Source organism: Drosophila suzukii, chromosome 3, assembly GCF_043229965.1.
Source record: "Drosophila suzukii chromosome 3, CBGP_Dsuzu_IsoJpt1.0, whole genome shotgun sequence".
Taxonomy (NCBI): domain Eukaryota; kingdom Metazoa; phylum Arthropoda; class Insecta; order Diptera; family Drosophilidae; genus Drosophila; species Drosophila suzukii.
In genome coordinates this window covers 68,845,296-68,865,090 of record NC_092082.1, presented here as the reverse complement: position 1 = coordinate 68,865,090, position 19,795 = coordinate 68,845,296, and the positions used below count along the sequence as shown (strand labels likewise).

The 19,795-nt window shown below is 39.1% G+C and overlaps 3 protein-coding genes across 18 annotated transcripts in view; 1 reads left to right on the top strand and 2 right to left on the bottom strand.

The window, feature by feature from the left end:
• Window positions 1–438: 438 nt before the first annotated feature.
• Acsx2 (Acyl-CoA synthetase X2) lies at window positions 439–2,698 on the bottom strand. Its single transcript, XM_017080216.4, has 2 exons — window positions 1,992–2,698; window positions 439–1,795 (listed from the first exon to the last, which is right to left on the bottom strand). The coding sequence occupies exons 1-2, from the start codon at window positions 2,657–2,659 to the stop codon at window positions 835–837; spliced, it is 1,629 nt and encodes a 542-aa protein (XP_016935705.4). The 5' UTR covers window positions 2,660–2,698; the 3' UTR covers window positions 439–834.
• A 2,518-nt stretch (window positions 2,699–5,216) lies between these two features.
• Window positions 5,217–7,056, top strand: Acsx1L (Acyl-CoA synthetase X1 L). The gene is made up of 3 exons (XM_065865206.2): window positions 5,217–5,420; window positions 5,479–5,990; window positions 6,054–7,056. The coding sequence occupies exons 1-3, from the start codon at window positions 5,277–5,279 to the stop codon at window positions 7,009–7,011; spliced, it is 1,614 nt and encodes a 537-aa protein (XP_065721278.2). The 5' UTR covers window positions 5,217–5,276; the 3' UTR covers window positions 7,012–7,056.
• Window positions 7,057–7,063: 7 nt separating this feature from the next.
• GluClalpha (glycine receptor alpha 1) overlaps window positions 7,064–19,795 on the bottom strand; it is a 36,973-nt gene continuing 24,241 nt past the window's right edge. For 4 of the 16 annotated variants that reach the window (XM_036816970.3, XM_036816971.3, XM_036816969.3 and 1 more), the window contains 9 exons: window positions 18,351–18,420; window positions 18,049–18,285; window positions 17,301–17,435; window positions 14,760–14,912; window positions 13,838–14,017; window positions 12,624–12,730; window positions 11,768–11,892; window positions 10,816–10,932; window positions 7,064–10,595 (listed from right to left, as the gene is read on the bottom strand). In XM_036816970.3, coding sequence (XP_036672865.1) covers window positions 10,586–10,595; window positions 10,816–10,932; window positions 11,768–11,892; window positions 12,624–12,730; window positions 13,838–14,017; window positions 14,760–14,912; window positions 17,301–17,435; window positions 18,049–18,285; window positions 18,351–18,420 — 1,134 coding nt within the window. In that variant the 3' untranslated portion in view covers window positions 7,064–10,585. Of the gene's footprint in view, window positions 10,933–11,767; window positions 11,893–12,623; window positions 12,731–13,837; window positions 14,018–14,759; window positions 14,913–17,300; window positions 17,436–18,048; window positions 18,286–18,350; window positions 18,421–19,795 lie in introns of all 16 variants that reach the window. The other 12 variants (XM_036816976.3, XM_036816977.3, XM_036816975.3 and 9 more) reach the window with 6 other exon arrangements.

Sequence of the window (19,795 nt, the reverse complement as noted above, 5' to 3'; positions counted from 1 at the left end):
TCTTCGATATTTTCGATTCGATTCGATTTTTATTTACTTCGATGGTGATTATTAATTTGAATTTACGAAGATTTTTTCGCTTCGGTTAGTTGTTTGTTCATCGACTAAACTTAAATTTATCTACACGCTCTTTATACCCTTGCAGAGGGTATAATCATTTCCGACACCATACAGTATAAAGTATTAAGTATTAACTATAAAGTTTCAGCCCGATAGCTTTAAAGCTGAAAGACTAGTTTGTGTAGAAACGGACGGACAGACGGACAGACGGACATGGCTAGATCGACTCGCCTAGTCATGCTGATCAAGAATATGTATACTTTATGGGGTCGGAAACTGCGTTGCAAACTTCTGGCTAAAATCATAATATTAGTCTTTGAAGTGAAAAACAATAAATGGTGCATATAAACTAACAAATGAAATGAATGCAAATGATGATGATAATATTAAGTAGTATTTAATTCATTTTATTCACACAAGTTGCTGCCCACCATTGTGGTTATTTCAGAGGTAAATGGCAGGTTAAAATCGACGTAAGTCCGGCAAAAGAAATTTAGAAAATTTGAGCGGCTTATTTAATTTGCCATCTTTCTAAATTGATGTAATAATTTGGCCCAAGCAATACCGCCGAGTACAAAAGATGCTCCAAGATCCCAATATTGCAGAACAAAACACATGATGATACACCTAACCGGATCTTGAAACCATAAACCGTTAAATGATTTAAATATTTTTTTTATTTTTATTTAGTGCGATACCAATGATGTGCTATCTGAACGAAATGTTTAACATTAAAAATGTTTGTGCTTGGCAATTGTTAATTATCAATAGATTTTAAGGCTGGGACACATCTCTCAAGTAGGCAGCCTTTACGGCATGTCGATTGACCTTTCCGTTGGCGCTCTTGGCCAGCTGAGGAACTATCTGGACTCCACCGTGGAGATGCTTGAACTGCACGGATACGTTTTTGCGTACAAACTGCTCGACGTGCTTGGGGTCCAGTTTGCTGCCTGATCGCAGGACCACGGATGCTGCGGCTGCATCGCCTTCCGTCTCCCGCCAGATGCCGAAAACACAAACCTCTGCCACTTCGGGAATCTGGGCGATCACTTCCTCCACCTCATGTGGGTAGTACATCATTCCCAGGTACTTCAGCATGTCCTTTTTGCGCTCCACAATGTGCAGGCAGTGGTCCTCGTCGAAATAACCCACATCGCCGGTGTGATACCATCCCGCTGAGTCCCTCATCTCCGCGGTGGCTTGGGGATTACCCACATATCCGCTCCACGGTTGCCCATTGTGGCAGAGGACCTCACCCAATCCTTTGGGGCCCTGCAACTGGCCCGAAGAGTCAACAATCTTCACCCGAATATTCGCCATTAGTCGACCCACTGAAGTGGGCTTAGATTGGGTGTCGTAGTTGTAGGATATCAAGGTTCCCACCTCGGTTAGGCCGTAAGCATTTTTAAGGATTCCTGATCCATGCAGGAATGACTGCATCTTCTTTAAAGTGGCCACCAGGCAATGACCTCCAGCGAAGAGCAGATGCCTAAGACTTCGCAGCCTTTGCGCCCTGGTGTTGTGGCAATTGGCCAACATGGCCACGTGCGAATTGGCCATGATGGTCCAGGAGATCTCGTGCTGCTCACAAATGTCTAGAAAGTGGGCGGTACTGAACATTTCACTGGAAATCAGACGAACTGTGCCAAACACTCCAGCTGTTACCAGGGTAATGAGACCCGTGAGCCAATCCAAGGTGCTGGGAGCATATTGAACGTCGTCGGATCCCAGATAGCTGAAATATACAATAATATAATGAACGGTTAAGAAATTCCTGGAATTTCAGCTTATGCTCTTTCTTGGTGACCCCAATCTGTAATATATTACTTATTTCAAGCACCAAGAACATTTAAAAGTAAGGGAAGCTTAAAACAAGATGTATAAAATATAATTTTAAAGACCCTTCAAAAGTATCCTTATGAAAACCCTACCTATGAGTTTCGAATAGCTTTCGGCTGTTTGACAGGGTCACCGCCTTGGGAGTTCCGGTGGTGCCCGAGGAGCAGAGGATGGCCATGGTGCGATCGACGCCTCGCTTGAACTGTGCGGGCTCGTAGTCCTCGGGGAGGGGAGTCTGCAGCAGATCTGTGACACTCATTACCCCCTGAATCTTCCCGTTAACTGTTATAATAAGAGCACCCAGCGTGGCTCCTACGTTCTTGATCTTTTCGTAGTCACCGATATCGCAGCAGAGGACGCGTGGCTTTGTGATCTTGTACAGACTCTCGATGGTCTTCTGCTCCAGATTGGGATTGACGGCGTGGAAGGGAGTTCCATTGAACAGGCAGCCGTAGGCCAAGGCGCCCACGTGCGTGGAGTTCCGGGCCATGAGTCCCACCAAGTCCGTCTCCTTTTTAAAACCGCGATCCCGCAGATAGCAACCAATCTTCGCTGCATTTTGCAGCATCTGCGATCGGGTTAGCCGCGTGTTATCCGTGTGCGAGATCTGGAATATCCTGTTGGGCTGGCGTTGCAGCTGCCGGAAGATGATCTGTCCCACGGTTAGCTCCTCGTTGTAGAGACTCTGCTGACTGGAGCCACTCCAGACCTTCTCATCTGGATCGTAGCTGGTCGCCGGATTGCCGTTGAGGTCCAACATCGTGATGCACGCGCGGTTTGCAACTGTTGCACACTCGCCTGCGGACAGGTCTATTTAAAGGTCAGCGAAATTGCAAAAATTAGCCGGCAATTTAGCAGTTAAAGTGTCCGGATATTTAATTTCACCTATTGATTGCCCAGAGTTTCGCTTGACACGATATCGTTGTGGAAAACCGTTTGGCGAATCAGATGATTATCAAGCTGACCCCGTGACTGCCGATATTTGTTATTTAATAAAGCATCTTTAAGATGTGGCGCAGGTTAACCATTCACAATCATTTTTATACCCGTTACTCGTAGAGTAAAAGGGTATACTAGATTCTTCGGAAAGTATGCAACAGGCAGAAGGAAGCGTTTCCGACCCCATAAAGTATATATATTCTTGATTAGACTCATTAGCCGAGTCGATCTAGCCATGTCCGTCTGTCCATCTGTCCGTATGAACGCTGAGATCTCGGAAACTATACAAGCTACAATACTGGGATTAGGCATGCAGATTCCTGAGATTCCTGCGCAGCGCAAGTTTGTTTCAGCAGAGTGCCACGCCCACTCTAACGCCCACAAACTGCCCAAATCTGTGGCTCCCACAGTTTTGATGCTAGAATAAACTGAATTAACTGAAATGTATTGTTCTCGTCAATACCTATCGATTGACCTAAAAAAACGTTTGCCATGCTCACTTTAACGCCCACAAACCGTAAAAAATCGTAAGTATGAACGTGGATATCTCGAAAACTATCAAAGATAGAGAATTGGGATCTCAGATTTAGATTCCGTAGCCTTGCACGCAGCGCAAGTTTGTTACGCGAATATGCCACGCCCACAAACAGATACAAAATTTAAGCTGAAATGTATTGGTCTCGTCAATACCTATCGATTGATCCAAAAAAAAATTGCCACGCCCACTCTAACGCCTATAACGCTTAAATCTGTCTTCCGCCGGTAGGTGGAGCATTTCAACCTCGCTTTGCTTCTTGAATATCTCCAATTCACTTTGGTTCATTTAGCTGAGTAACGGGTATCTGATAGTCGAGGTACTCGACTATAGCGTTCTTCCTTGTTTATTTAAAACTCAAATTTTTTTTTACAATTTCGTATTCTAGAAGTATACTAGTTTTCTTTTAGTCTCTATGCTATCTTGTGATTTTTCCATCACAGCCACATGCGTTATAAATTATTTCATTAATTTATACAGCAATTTAATACAAGTTAATAACCATAATATTAAATCCGTAACGGTTTTTGTTCTTTAACAGTGCGCCATCTATAGGAGTATCTTGGGAACTGCATGTAATTTTTATTTTACATTATTTTTCTACTCTACGTATAATGTTTCACCTTTTATGTTCTTTACATGTAATTTTTCTCTACATTTAGCTTTGGCCCTTGTAGATTCAAAAATTGATTTTTAATTGTTTTAATTTTGAATCGATCTTGGGACAATCATTAAATGCTATAAAATTCAGAATTTAAATTTATTTATTGAACGACTCAGCGTTGCAACAAGCAAATAAGAAGATTCCGTGCTGCCAGTTGGAGCTACCAGATCGGCAGAAATACAACTCATTTCCATGGAAGAGCACATGGCGCCTTGATTCAAAAATATTGAATTGTTTTTATTTAAATGACAGGACAGAGGAGGTCGAGATGGAGAAATATTTAAGTTCTGCCCTTGACGAAGCAATCCCGCTCCAAGGAGTTGACTTGCATAAATAAAAATACAAAAGTATAGAGCGATAGATACGTAAAGCGGATATACTTGGCGAACGAACCCTTGAATTGTACATTGTATTGTATTTATAAGTGTTAAAATTATATGAACGCCGTACTCGCCGAGAGTATCACTGAAATCCTCATAAATAAATTATGACATTTACATTTAACATTTTTTTGTAACTTGCTTTGGTGAAATTTTGCGAAGAAACGCATGTTGCTCTAGATTTGTAATTCTCGACAAGATTGTTAGATAAAAAACAGATCGGAACCAAGATTGCTGGCGCAGAATGAATTGCTATAAAACTAGGGGGTCCAACGAACAACGATGATAAGACAGAAAGTTAAGCAGATATGTAATGAAATCTTCTCATGGACTTAACTGATAACCATCTGGCAAAGAAGTTACCTGCTAAACAACATATCCCATGACATTTATGACAGATAAATAATTTTACGTAAATGGCTTGCAAATTTTTCCATAGAGGGCATACTTGGATGCAAATATTGTAAAACAATTAGGCGTAAGTTTATAATTTCGCCAGGAAGAATTAATTTACGTTACTTCATTAACGTTACAACATTAACAACAGTGTATGATAAAAAGAGATTTCACGACCGTAAATGTACATAAACCCCTGAATAGGTCTCACGATATTGTGATCAAATTTTATTGATAATATCCAAGGGAAGGGCGTTATCTCTCATTACAACTTCAGATTGAGCTCATGTTAGATGATGTTATGGTAATTGTATTTCTATTTACCCTTCCAGCACATCATTGTATTTGAAAAAGATAAGCGCGGGTAAGCGCTACGTTCTATAAAAGAGAGGCTGTAGTCGAGAATCGCCAGCAGTTGATAACTGACTTTACCAGCAAAACAAACTAAATATTTTTTTAAAAAATGCCTTACACCCCGGCGAATTCCTATGATGGCGATCAAAAGATCTGGATTGGTGAGCCGGTTACGAAATATTTTGACCCAGACTTGTCCATTGGACAGATTATTTTCCAAGAGATGCGTCGTCATCCGCAGCTTGTGGCCCAGGTGGGTACATTTTTAAAGGTTATTTGTTGGATATCAAATTAAATTGGAATTCTTCTAGATTTCAGCTACGGAGAAAACAGTGCTGACCAGAGAGGAACTCCATGCCAACTCGATGCGAGTGGCCAGCTTTATTCGATCCGAGGGCCTTCTGCAATCCGATGTGGTGGGCATTATTGGTAGGAATACCACCCACATGCCCGCTGTTGCCTACGCCTGCTTCTTTAATGGAATCGCCTTCCACTCGCTAAATAACACCTACGATTGCGAGACGATCGAAAAAATCTACAACATTACAAAGCCGCGCATTATTTTCTGCGATGGTGATGAGTTCGAGAAGGTTCGGGCTGCCACCGCTCAGCTGGAGGTAAAGATCGTCACCATGCGCAATCATCCTTCGGAATCCATAAGAATCGAAGAAGTTCTGGCCACCCCCATTGAGGAAAACTTCCGACCAGCTGAACTGGATAAGGGCAACGATCAGACCCTGGCCATTCTCTGCTCCTCGGGGACAACGGGAACCCCGAAGGCTGTAACCATCACCAATAGTCGGCATATCCTGGCAGGCAATTAGTAAGATCTTATAAAAGATCTCCATTGAACCATTCTAACTTTTAGATTACCCTGTACTTTTAGTCATCTAACCACCGCTGATGTACAGTACTCCCATAACACCCTTGACTGGATTACAGGCCTGGTCACCACTATAACCTCTGGAGTGTTCAGCACTACGCGTATTATTGCCGATAATAACTTCGATGCCGCCTTCGCCATGCGAATCATCGAGGAGTACAAGGTTACGTGGATAGTACAGCCGCCCTCATGCATGGCTTTGATGATTAATTGTCCAGAGTTTGAGACTAGCGATTTGTCCAGCCTTCGATCCTACTTTTTCGGAGGATCTCGGGCTGCCATTGAGGTCCAGAAGACCATTCGGAGTCGTTTGAGTCAAGACTGTCTGCAGTTTGCTTATGGTTTCACGGAGCTTGGCGCTATGGCCACCATCAACCGTCACTTTGACGAGAAACCCGGTTCGGTGGGCCGTTTGGTCAACGGTCTAAGGTTAAAGATAGTCAGTGAAGAGGGTGTATCGCTGGGACCCGACGAAGTTGGAGAGCTGTGCATCATGAATAATCAGCACTGGCCGGGATACTATGGAAACGAAGTCGAGACCCGAGCCATGCGCGATCCAAAGCAATGGTATCACTCTGGGGACCTGGGATACATGGATAGAGATGGCTTCTTGTACGTTGTGGACCGCAAGAAGGAGATGCTCAAGTACCAAAACATAATGTACTATCCCAACGATATTGAGTCTATCATCTCCGAAAAGCCCGACGTGGTCGAGGTCTGTGTCTTCGGGGTGTGGAGCGATATCTTTGGAGACGAGGCTGCCGCCGCCGTGGTGAAGAAACTGGGCAGCGATCTCAAGGCCCAGGATGTTGTGGACTATGTGAGCTCCCAAACGGACTCCAAGTACAAGCAACTTAACGGAGGAGCCATCATTGTGGAGGATCTAAAGCGAAGTGCCAATGGCAAAACCAATCGAATGGCCAACAAAGCTCACTTTCTGCAAGTGAAGGATAGAAGATAGTCTTGTGTTCCTATAGAGTACCATAAATAAATAATAGAAATTAAAGTCTCGGTTTTGTGTATTCTTTCATTTCGTTTTGCATCATTTATTTATAAACATTTCACAAACATCTTTATTCTGGGGGTTTTACACAATTATTTCGTTTTTTCCTGGTTTCCGTTTTAGGATTTCTTTCCTTTCGGGTGACAACAATTATTTCAACTATTTTGTAAAATTATGCTACTAATCTTTCACTTGGGCATTTGATTTGCTGTTTAAATTTCTCACCAACGGCTTTGATGTGTTACTGCCGGGTCTATATGTACGTTTAGAATTTATTTTGTTTGTGGTTTTTGGCGTTGTTTCTTACTGGGATTGGGTTATGTTCCAGGATTGGACTGCAATGCAGTGAAATTCATGCGATGTTCTGTCCTATTCGGTTCGAATTGGTCTTAAGTCTAAACGGGTGAGTGTGATCTTTGCTAAATCCATTCCTGTCTGGGGATTTGGGTGTCTGGGGATCTCGGGTTTTTACTTTTTTGGGTGTGAGTGTGCATGTCCTGACTTAGCTCTATAAAGTAAGGTGATTTGCAGTGTTTATTGATTCGCTCTTCGATCGCCATCGATTTTGCAACTTCGATTCGAATGATTTGGTTGTTTTTGTCGTTTGTATTTACACTTCATCTCTAGAAATCATAGTTTGAGTTGCTTGATTGTTATAAATGGGCCATGAGCCGCCCCCTTTTTGGAAGATATGTGTTATGATTTATCTAAATTTTAACTTGCATTACTCAAACTCGTTTGCCCCCACAAACTGTGCAAAGATTAGTTTCGTTTTCGATTTCGATTTCGATTTGGGTGTCGTTTTGATTCCTTTTGTGTCGTTAGCAAAGATTAAACATCGAGTGAGTGGTGTAAGCGGTGATTCAGTGATTCAGTTAGTGAGTGAGTGGATCAAGTGAGTTCAGATAGTGGGTGGTGAATGCAATTTGCCGTGGCGCTTAGTAGCTTAGTTATGTGAATTCTCTTTTAACTAGTCTGGTTTCGAACTGCCTCTTAGGATCTACACATACGTTAACTTAGGATCTACTCGTTCGCATAGTTCATCTCGTGTTTACATCGCATTGGTAAATGATTTAATCTCTATGCTTCTCTTTGCTAATCAAAACCTGTAAGTCTTTTTGGAACGCATCTATATTTATATTATAATATAAAGTTGTGCACATTTCGTGTTACGATTTCCCGTAGTTGTGTTTCTCGTTTAACCTAACCATTAAATGACATTTACATGTTCTGACCCAAACTATTTACACTGAACTGGACTGCCGCTGCTAGTCGATTTGCCGGGAAAATGATAATTGACCGAATTGGAGAACGGCAAATGAGGAGCAGCACACAACCTAAGTATGGTTTTCCACTAAAAATAAATGCCGAAAACAGTGTTGCTTCGCCCGCCCAATGTGTATGACCTAATTTAATTGTTTTTCCATCATCTTCGTGATTATTTTTCTTCTAGTACATCAATCAACGCGTTTCAATCAATCAGCCCATAACCGGCTGCCGACTACTATCTTTAGATTTTCTCGATCTTCATCTGGTTCATCAACTATATGCTCACATTTAAAAACCCTGTATGTTCAATAGCTTCATATACAATACAACTATAGCTAGAGTTATAGTTATAATTCGCGATCTCTTTCGATATTCTTTGACTAGTTTTTGGTTTCTCTTTGCTTGGCACAACTTTTACAACATGAAAGTATCTATAAATATTTTCCGTTTCCGGATTTCGGTTTTCGGTTTTTGGTTTTCTTTATGTTCTGATCGTACTTATGACGCTTGTTTAATGACAACAATTATTATGCAGGGTGCCTTGTGTAGTGTCTATATATTAGAATAAGTTTCAATTGATTTTTGATTTCCATTTACGTTTAATTTCTTACCTTTAGGTTATAAATGATAGCAAAAATGATAGCAAAAGCATTTCCGAAACCAAAGAAAAAGTTGAAACAAACATGAGAATAAAACAGGCTCAGGTTAATAAAAATATTAAAGCTACTAAAATATTTTATTTGACTTTATCTGAAGGATTTAAGTTGTTATTGTGGTTTTGGTTCTGTTTCTGTTGTTGCTATGTAGAATTCGCTTTAGTTATAATTCTAAAATTAGAGCTGCATAGTTAATGGTGTCGGTTAGTGCATTTCTCTAATTGGTTTTGGGGAAGATTTTCATAGTGTGGAAGGATAATAGTTATTTAAAAGAGAGGAAGAGAGTTAGAGAAGGGTAGAAAGTGGGGAGAAGTCTCCTTGGCATACAAAAGGCACTTAAATAACCAAAGATATTTTGGATATGAAAAGAACCGTATATATCTTGATCTTATTTATGGCTTATAATACTGATTTCAATAAATTTATGTGTAGTATTCATTAAGTTTTTAAGGGTCTTTTACTACATGTTAAAATATTTTGTATTGTCTGTTAATTGGTTTATGGTTTTGCATGTTGTATATTTTAAATTTGTAAGTCTAATTAAGGAAATTAACTAGCTAAGTGGTCTCTGCGACCCAATACATAATTAGGTAATTGTAAATTTATTATAATACTCTACGGAGTCAAATCAAACAGGAATCAGAATTTAAGGGCTATTATCCCCGTGAGTATAAGAACAATTTAACTACTATAAAAAGTCAACTCTAAAATCAAAAGCAAGCCGTTTATAAACAATGGATAAAGTCTCTAATAAAGATTAGGGAAAAGTAACTTGCAGATACCCACCAGTTTCAGTTGAACTTATCATTAAAGAGTAGTTTGGGCAAATAATGCGAAAAGAAAATTCTGTTTTTGTTTCTGTGTGCTTTGAAGGATTCTTCGATATTTTCGATTCGATTCGATTTTTTATTTACTTCGATGGTGAACATAATTTAATTGAATTTACCTAGATTTTCTCGCTTCGGTTAGTTGTTCGTTTATCGACTAAACTTAAATTTATCTACACGCTTTTTACAATTAGAATTCGTTTAAACTAATTCGCTTAAAACTTATTGTATGACATATTTACAAACGTCGAATTGTCTACGACCTCCACTCGCTGTCTGCGGCTTAACTAACTTAACGCATTTAAGTACAAATCAATTGCAATTTCTTTTTTAGAACTAAGCTAGAGTCCGGAACAAAACTCGATTATCGTCGATTACCAGCTAAAATAGTTAATCAATTTGTAACAATTTGGAGCATCCTCAAAAACAAATCAAGTCAAACAAGTGTGGTGGTGTGTGTGTTAGTGTGTGTCTCGTATAATTATTCATAACATTATCTACTATGCAGTCACTCTTGATCAATTTAACTTACAATTAACTATAATTTTGTCATTCATCGAACATTATTCGTTTTAGTGGAAGTGCCTTGAAGCCTTGCCGGATACCGATCTTAACTAGTCTGCACTTTTCCGATACATAACCATACAAATAGCATTTAGCATACTGCATATTGCACATAGCATATAGCATTATCGTAACGTATCCCTCGATCTCGTTAACGGTATAATTAGTTAATTTCATATTAGATTCTACATAGCCACTGGTTTTCAGAGACGCGCCTTAGAAGGTCCTTTAGTGGTTTAGTTCAAAACCATTCAATCAAGGTGTCAATCAAGAAATCAACCATAATCGGAAATGAAGCCAACAAAGCCATAAGCAACACAAAGCATGAAATGAAGACAACCGAAATGGAAAAGAATGAAAGAAATAGGTTAGTACATTCGTGTTGGCCAACAGCGCCAACTCTTCTATAAAGTAATTGGTGTTTGGCAATAGGTAACGGCATTTACTCATCCTCCTCCTCCCTGAAGAGATATGTGCTCCAGTAGACCAGGTTGAACAGGGCGAAGACCAGCGGGAAGGTGATCCGCGATATAACATCGATTCTCTTGGATCTAGAACATTGTCTTTGGATATTAAACAAGTACGAAAATGCAAATTAATTGATCATCTAAAGATTGGCTTTTTGATTTTTGTGATTACTTGATTGGTTTTCATTGTTTTTTTTTTATCATCGTTTTGAAAAGTTCCAAATTTGGCAAGATAATTTGTTTGTTTTAAAAGGGGGGCATTAAACACTACGTGCTGGAAACAAAAAGTGCGGTTTCTGTGGGCAGTTAATATCTACAGAGGAAAAGCTAGCATCGGTTTGGTTTTGGGGACAAGTATTATTTTACGGGGGAGTTCGAATCGCAAGGTCTACAACTAAATAGTTAGTTATTTTAAAACAAACAAATCACACACTTAAAATGACTGAAAGCAAAGCATAAGTCCGATTCACGGATTTCAATTTCAATCAACTCAATTAAAAACATATCGAAATTCAATTTGAAATTCACATATATACGAGTACTTGGCTCAGAGTTCAGAGCAGAGTTCGGCAAGCAATTAAACCACGTCATTATTATCGTTTGATTGATTATTTGATTTGGCAACAAAAGAGACAGCGGGCAAACAGAATCGAACGAACGGCAAGCAAGCGGCAGATATCGGGTTTGGTATTCATTGGTAATTCGTTTCGGTATCTTTCTCAGGTTTATTGTCAATGACTGTAGAGTTATGTGATAGCAAAAAGTCAACAAGAGTTAGTGAAAGAGATATAAAGAATAGTAGTAGTAGAATAGTACATGTTCACAACATCAAAAAGTAAATCCATCAACTACTACGGAACACATATGGAACTAAACGAGGTCGCTACATGGTAGGATCGAGTGGTTCGGGATTCGAGATCCCTTGCGTTACCTTGTCGGGAACTTGGACAGCCAGGTCTTGCAGCAGTTGGGTCTCTTCGGGGCCTGCATATGCACCTCGCACTGGAGCCGCTTCTCCAATGCCAATGGATCGCCCGGATGGCGTACTAGCGGTTTCTGTTGGCCACCACCGCGCGCAAATTGCGACGCCGTTTGACATGAAAGTTGCGATTGTAGTCGGATGTAAATGAGGGTCGCAGGTGGTTGAGTTGGGTGGTTCGGTTTGGTTCGGTTTGGTTTGGTGATTCGATTGTTCGGTGGTTCGGTGGATTGGTGAGTTCGGGTGGGGCAGAGTGCATTGGCATGTGCGTAATTTGATTTAATTTCGTCGCAATTTTTCAATTCAATTCCGGTCGAGTGGTTTGTTTTGGTTGCCAGCGATGTTCGGTGATGGTTTTGTTGGTGGAAGGTTGTTTTTTGCAGTTTCAGGTTTTTTTTTTCAGTTTATTTGTGGTTGGTTGTTGATGTTGGGATGGATTTTGGTTGTAGTTGTAGTTGTAGTTGGGGTGAGCACGTTTGAAAAAAGTTGTTGAATTTTGCATTTGTTTTTGGTTTTGTTTTGTGGTAATAAAATAGAGGCAAATATAAAAGGAAATAGTTGTTTTAATAGTTTTATCATAACAATTTTGTTTTAGCCAATTATAGTTTGTAATTTGTTTAAAAAAACCCAAAACGAGCTGTTAGAGTTCCCCTAGTTATAACCCAAAAATGTAAGTTCAAAATAAAAAATTTGAAAAGCTAGCGGAGAGAGAGAGTGAAGGACTGCTATCTTCCCGCCTTCACCTAAGACCCCCAATAAACCATAAGCTGTTTTTGGATTTTAAAGAGATATATCAAGAGGTAAGTACCATTGCGAACGTTGCATTGCTATCTGTATCGAGCAGATCTGAAGCGGCATCTAAACTGGCCTGCTCCAGATCGCGGCGCTTCTTTTTCATATTCTCCTTATGCATGTCTGCGGCCCGATCCGTATATATCATAGATATATGTTGCATGTGATGGAAGATGTTTGACAAGAATTTATTTGTTCCACGGCAGTTGGATGATTTGATTTGGTTTGGTTTTTTTGGATTTGGGTTTTTTTTACAGGTTTTATTGGGTGTGTTAGTTTAGTTAGACAGTTAAACACGGTTAATACAGTTAGACAGCGATAGTGTTTAGGCGAGACAGAGATGGAGACAGTCAGAAAGAGAAAGACAGAGAGAGAGTCACACATACAGAAAACGTTAAACAATTCGAAATGTTAAAAAAGAAATTAGGAAATAAACAAAAATAATACATCGGGTGCAATTATATCGACGAGGTCGGGGGTACGCAAATCAAAGTTCGATTACCACAAATATCGGTGGATACACACACAGTTTGTAGTTATTTACAAGCATTGTAGTACAACAGCAAGGAACCGAACAGAATTCGTAGTAATTGAAAGGAAATTCGACCAATTTGTTTACAATTTTGGGTTTTTGTTTTTTTTTTTTCAAACGCGTTTAAAGTTCGTGGGTAGTTCGTATCGGTTGGTTTGTGTGGGGAGTGCATGTCGGTGTGGGTGTTCGTATGCATGTCGATGAATGGTGGGCGCACAATGAAATAAGAGAGTAAAACAAAAACTTGGATTAGTTTGATACACACGATGGACCCATTTTGTGGTTAGATATCAAAGTGAAAAGTAAATAAGGGAAAAAACACTACTACTAAATCGTTGGGCTTTCGCTCAGACATATAGATAAGTACGTTGGGGGTACTCTATATGGATATATAGATAGATATATCCCGAAACAGGTTCTGGTTCTTGTTGTTGTGTGCCACGCCGGTCCTGCGTGTGTGAGTGTTCTGATATAACGGTCCACAGTGAGTACTCGTGTATGTGTGATATAGAGTGTGGCGTTGGTTCTGAGTTTCGTTGTTGTATGTACAGTATGCGTAGACATTTATATATGGCTACTATATAGATATGTACGTATATTCGTTATCACTCAGTACAATAAAACAACAGAAAAAAGATAAACACCATCGATTAATTAACATTTATATGTGGTTAAGAAGCATATAAAATTTCAATTACTAGCTTTATTCGAACCTGAACGGGATGCATAGTTCACCAGGGCGAACTCGAGCAGGGCCCCGAACACGAACGTCAGACACACGCCTGTCCACACATCGATGGCCTTCGTATAGGAAACGGGCGGCAGGGAGGCGTTTATGCCCGACGTCTGGGTGGCCATGGTCAGTAGGGTGGTCACACCTGCAAAAAGGATTAGGCAGTGGAATTAGGTATATGAGGTGAAGGGAAAGAGTCCCTAACTATACATTAGCCACGTCTATATAAGTTCTAAGTACTGTGCACAAGTCCTAGATTAGCTTGATCACCCCGTATAATAATGTAATCCTCTTATCAAACTTTACAGACCTTAAATATTTAGCTATACCATACTAGTTCAGTTAAGCATAAAAATTATGGTGAAATTTTTGATTTAGATCTGAATCAGCTGAACTTAAATATGTTTTGATTTGTTCTTATGATCATTCATTTTATCAGATATTATAACTGGTAGAATTTATTGTATTATCTTATAAGTATTTAAATTCATTTACCTTAACAATGTTAAAAAAATTTGTTTTAATTTGGTGTATTGCTCAATAATTTTTTCAGACATTCTAACTGATATAATTTATTGTTATCTGATAAGTAGTCATTTTTGTCATTTAATAAATTTTAGTTAGAAAACAAGGAAACATGTCTTTATAAAACATTTTTTGTTAAAACAAGAATTAATAAGAAATTTGCTTTAATCTCAATGTATAATCTCAAAATATAAGATTTAATATTATAATCGCAAGCACTTGTAATAGTAATTTCTAATATAACACATAAGTGAATTCAACATAGTAGATAATACTAAAAAATATTTTTTAGGTCTTATAAATAAGGTTACAGATATTTTAAATAATTTAAATATTTCCTTACAGGTAAAATCTTAACTTACCCAGTGACACACGCGCCGGCACTGCTCCTTGATCCAGCCAGAATGATACCCATGATACAATGACCAACATACAGCATGGTATATAAATTTGTATTAAGTAATATGAGAATTCTCGCTTGAATAGTAGATCGACTTTGAGGCAACTGTATTCACCTATGAGTATACAAGGTATATAAATGTGTCAAACTCAAAATGTACGGGAGGATGTCATAGAGAGGTTTCGATTTTGCAGCTTTTGGCTTTCGTTTGCTTAAGTTTCACGCACACACATTTTTAGTAGGTATATACACACACAGATAGATATCCAATACATGGTACAAAGAAATGCCATCCAATAAAGAGGGAACATAAAAAGTGTCTTGCTCGGAAATTTTGCCAAGAAAAGAAATTAAAACACATTTACAGACGATTTTTTCGGGTCGAGACTTTTCGGGTATGTACAAAAAGTGGGTTTTCCGAAATAAAAGGAAAAACAAAATGAAAGTGGGTAAAACATATCATACAAAGAGGGGGTTTTGGCGGTAGGCGGGCTTAAGAAGACATAATGTATTTACAGGAAAACAGAAAAAAAAGAAATCAGTGGGTGGAAGGAGGTGGGGTGGCACACAGAAAGTGGAAAATTATAAAATCAAATGAAAAATTGCATCATAGGCAAAAAGTATCAACATGAATTCAATTTCTGACTTTTGCAACAAAAATCTTAACGGAAATGAAGTTCGACGGCTTTTGTGTGCTGGTTCTGGTTGTAGGTTCTGATTTTCATTCCGTTCACTTCCGCTGGGAAGCCACGCCCCCGCCCCCCAACCGCCCCCGCGGCAATGGACCACGCCCCTTTCTTGTGCTTCATTTCCGTTAATTTGTTGGCAAAGCGTTCCATACTCTTCAAGACAAAGTTGTTTATTATTTTACATTCTCATATTTTTGTTTATCTCGATTTTCGATTTTCGATTTCGGCGATTTGGTTTGGTACGTTGAGCGTGTGCTGTTCAAAGACTTTTCTCTCAGTGTCTCTACGAAAGGCGGTTCTCATACGCCCTGTTTGCATTCGACTGCTGCGTGTGTGGTTTATTTGCTCGGCTCTTTGGTCTGGGTTTTGGGTCTGGGTCTTTGGTCTTTGGTCTGGGTTTGAATCTGGGTCTGAATCTGGCTCTGGAAGGCTCTTTCTGGCTCTCTGGCTTTGCAACCGGCCATCATCATCAATCAAGCGATGGCCGAGACTCGGATTCGACACTCGAGCGCATTTCTAGCTTGGCTTGGCTCTTTAATTCCGTTCAACGTTCAACGCTCATAGAAGATATGAAATTAATAAACTTTATGTGAGCAACTAAGTTCAAGGCGAGAGATCTAAATTGCAACAACTACGCAACGTCTAGGTGGAAAAAGTCATATTTATTTGAGATTAAATATAGTTGAGCTAAGAATGAGATAGATTGTTTGGTTTTTTTTTTTTTTGGTTTTATTCGGGAGTGATGAAGTTCAGGCTCATGCTAACTTATTTGTGGATGGATGATGGGGATGATGATGGGACCTATTCCGTTCGCTAATTGGTAAACAAACAAACTTCGTGTCAGCAAATTCAGGTGGATTCGGGCTACCCACTAGATAAATACGCGATTCTGTTTGCTCTGGCTGCCGTAAACTATCCTAATATGCTGACACACAATTTGCCAACTTGTAGAAAAACCTGGCCCTCTGTTTGCCTCCATTTCCACTTCCTGTGCAGCATCGGGGAATCTATAGTACATCCACATCCTTGTCGCCACCATCATCATCTTCCTCTCTGGTGCAGCGTCTTTGTGCAAGTTTAAACAACGTCGCAGACAATTTCCTCGATTAATTTACTTTCCGTACGGCTTTTGCCATTTTTGCCTTCATTTTCCGTTTCGCATTCGATGGGGAATCCCCCCTCGATTCACTTCCTCGGCTGAATAGTTGTTCGCCAAGGTAAACATTTACTTAAAGCGCGCGCAGATTTCAAAGTGCTCATAAAAAACGGCAAGGTAAACGATGTGTACGGTTGTGGGTGTATCTACATTCTATATCTTTTTGTATATATACATATTGAGGCACGTGTGTGCAAGTGTGCGAATTACATCGTAAAAACTTGGTTCTATGCGTTTCGGGCATTGATAACGGCCCAAAACGATATGCTCATTGAAATGGCGCATGTGTAAACGGCATCTTATGAAATTCGCTACGTCTATATATAAAATGAAAGTGTGTGGGGGTGTGGGTAATTGCGGGTGTATGTGTGTGCAATGAAGTGGTTATGGGTCCGTTTATAATATTTTCCAGTTGGGACCCAACGTTTACGATATGGTTAGAGCTAAAGTTAAACCACTTGGCATGCAATCTCAAGGGAACACTTATTACAAATGCAAACAAAATACGCAACGCAGCGAGGAAACGAAACAAGCCGAGTACGTATAATATATGTGAGTACTGGGAAAATAGTTAATAACATTATATATAGTATGCTGGTGGCAAAAATCGGCCCAAGGAAGGAACACTGTGAAACACACACATTCTGAACGTACGTACCGGTGTTGGTTTTACTATTGCAGTAATCAGTCAGAAACTTCTCCAGTGTGAAGCGAGGTAGGTGTAAGTTCTTTACCACCTGCACGGGATCACCCTCCTTCCACAGGAAGACCAAGTCGTTGGTGGTCCAGCCATCTAGAATAGGGGATAGTGGATTAGTTTTGTTTAATATTTAAATGGAAATAAAATACAATACAAATATTCATAATACAAGTATTTAGTTACTTATTTTTGGATCATACATAATCCATTTTGTATAATTCTATCAATAAGAACATTTTATTTCATGAAATGCCATCTATATCTGCAAGACTATGTATTATCTGGCAATCCCTATGACTAATATATTGACCTTCATCACAATATTGCTTATGTGGACTGTACATAACTATAAAAACGTATATGGTTACTAAATGTTCGATCTTAAATATTATTTCAGCAAGATCATTCCATCAATCCAAATTTGTCATTCAATGAAACTCTAAAATTTTATTTGAGTCAGTCGTCTGTCTCTAAAGAACTATATCTTAAACTCTTCAAAACTATATCTTGAGAACTATATCTCTACAGAAATTGTATCTTAAATATGATAAATGCTCAGAGCTATATCGTGAACTCTACAGAACTATATATTTAATATGATAAATGATCATATTACTAGTTATAATATATTTTCTTAAGTCAATATGTTTCCCTAAATCGATGCATTACATAACAATTTTAAACTCCTCTGTTAACTATTACTCACAGCTGGCCATTCTTAGTGAGCAGATCTGCCTATCCAGCGGGTACAGCTTCAAGTTCATTGGACAGGCCAATGTCAGCGAGATACGTATACTATATAGCACTGAGCCGTTGGGGAAGATGCGAATATACACATTGGGCATGATGATGTTGTGGAAGTGTCCCTCCTTCTCGTTGGAGAAGAAAAGATCGGGCATCCACACGCGGTTCGCCTCCGTCAGGGTGAGATATTTCAGGCGACCTGTGGGTAGATAGGGTATTTTGTTTATATCCCATAGATGATAATCCTTATCGACTCCAACTCACCCTGGATATCGTCGAACTTGAGGCGTTCATCCGTCCACTGTTCACGGAAGGTTAACTGCACACTGTACTCCTGCGGACGTGGAAATCGGTGGGCGGAGTGGGTGATGGTTGGGTGGCCAGAGGAAAATTCTCATTAGTAGACGAAGTAATTTGGGGCTTTGCAGGAATTCAATCTCAACTACAATGCAAATTTCGCTTTGTCGAATTGAAAAGGGAGTTTCTTTCAAGTTTTCTTTTCTTCTCAGTGTTTTTTTTTTAGATTGTGTGTTAAGAGGACTTTTCAATGGGGGGTGGCTTGCAGTTCGATTTATTTAATTGAATTTGATTTTTGGTTTTGGGGGGCTTTAGCTTTACGTTTGCAAAGATTGTTTTTGTTGGAATATGAAAGAGCGAGCAAGGCGAGGCGAAGTAGTTGTTATTTGTATAACTGAGTGGTATATATTGATATTCGTATAAATATATATATATATATTGAGAGTATGGTGGTTAACTGTCGTTTGGCTTGGGTTTCTGCTGGTTTAGAATGTCTCGGCATTGTTCGGGTTGATGGTATATTTTGTCATGGCTAATAAATATTTCATATTTGCACAAATGCAACCAAATGCCGCATGCGACGTGTTGCACACTCAAACTTCAAAACGGGCAAGCAGGCTAAAAGCAGGCAAAAGCACGTCAAGACAAAAGCAAAACGAGCAGGCGAAGTGGAGAAAGCAAGGCATCTTATACATACATTCAGAACTTTGCATAAAGTTTGTTTCTCTCAAACAAAAGCTGAAAACATATTTTAGTTTAACTTAAAAATATCTTAATAGTTCTCGAAAGTGCTTTAATAACTTATGGAAAATGAAGTGGTAAGAATATATATTTTTCTTTCCTTTTAAAAAAATTTTTAATATAGACATAGGCTAATCCTTATGTTAATTGAATTCCATTAATAAAATTATAATAAAAAGAGAGAGGATTATTAATCCCTTGGTGGAAGTCAAAGGCAACCTCATAAAAAATTAATTAACTAAGAGTTCGCTAAAACGCATGCTTACACAACTAGTTGGTTAGTTCGTTAAAACTCATGCCATTCCACAAGAGATGGGACTCGAAAAAAAGTAAATGGGATTTTAATTAAAATATCAACCAAATCCAACTAAAATCGCATGGACACACTGTTAGTTTACTAACAAGTTGTTCAATATTTTTCTCGTGATTTAATGAATCCCAGAAAGGGGGAAATGTTATTGTAAACACTTGCCAATTAAGCAAAGTGAAAACAAATAAATTTGAATAATTATTACAAATAATTGCTTTTTATTTATGACTCGTTTCTTTTATGCATTTTAACATGGCGCAAATTAAATGTGTTGTGAGTTTTTTGTGCCAGCCGCTGGCTGTCGGAGCTGTCCGCTTTTTACCAGCGTTTTTCCTGACAGCGGAAACCGAACTGGACAAAT

Coding starts and splice junctions, on each gene's coding strand:
- Acsx2 (XM_017080216.4), bottom strand. CDS start 2,659: ATGTTGGACCTCAACGGCAATCCGGCGACCAGCTACGATCCAGATGAG. Junction 1,796..1,991: donor AAGCTATTCGAAACTCATAG/GTAGGGTTTTCA, acceptor TGTATATTTCAG/CTATCTGGGATCCGACGACG.
- Acsx1L (XM_065865206.2), top strand. CDS start 5,277: ATGCCTTACACCCCGGCGAATTCCTATGATGGCGATCAAAAGATCTGG. Junction 5,421..5,478: donor ATCCGCAGCTTGTGGCCCAG/GTGGGTACATTT, acceptor GAATTCTTCTAG/ATTTCAGCTACGGAGAAAAC. Junction 5,991..6,053: donor CATATCCTGGCAGGCAATTA/GTAAGATCTTAT, acceptor CTGTACTTTTAG/TCATCTAACCACCGCTGATG.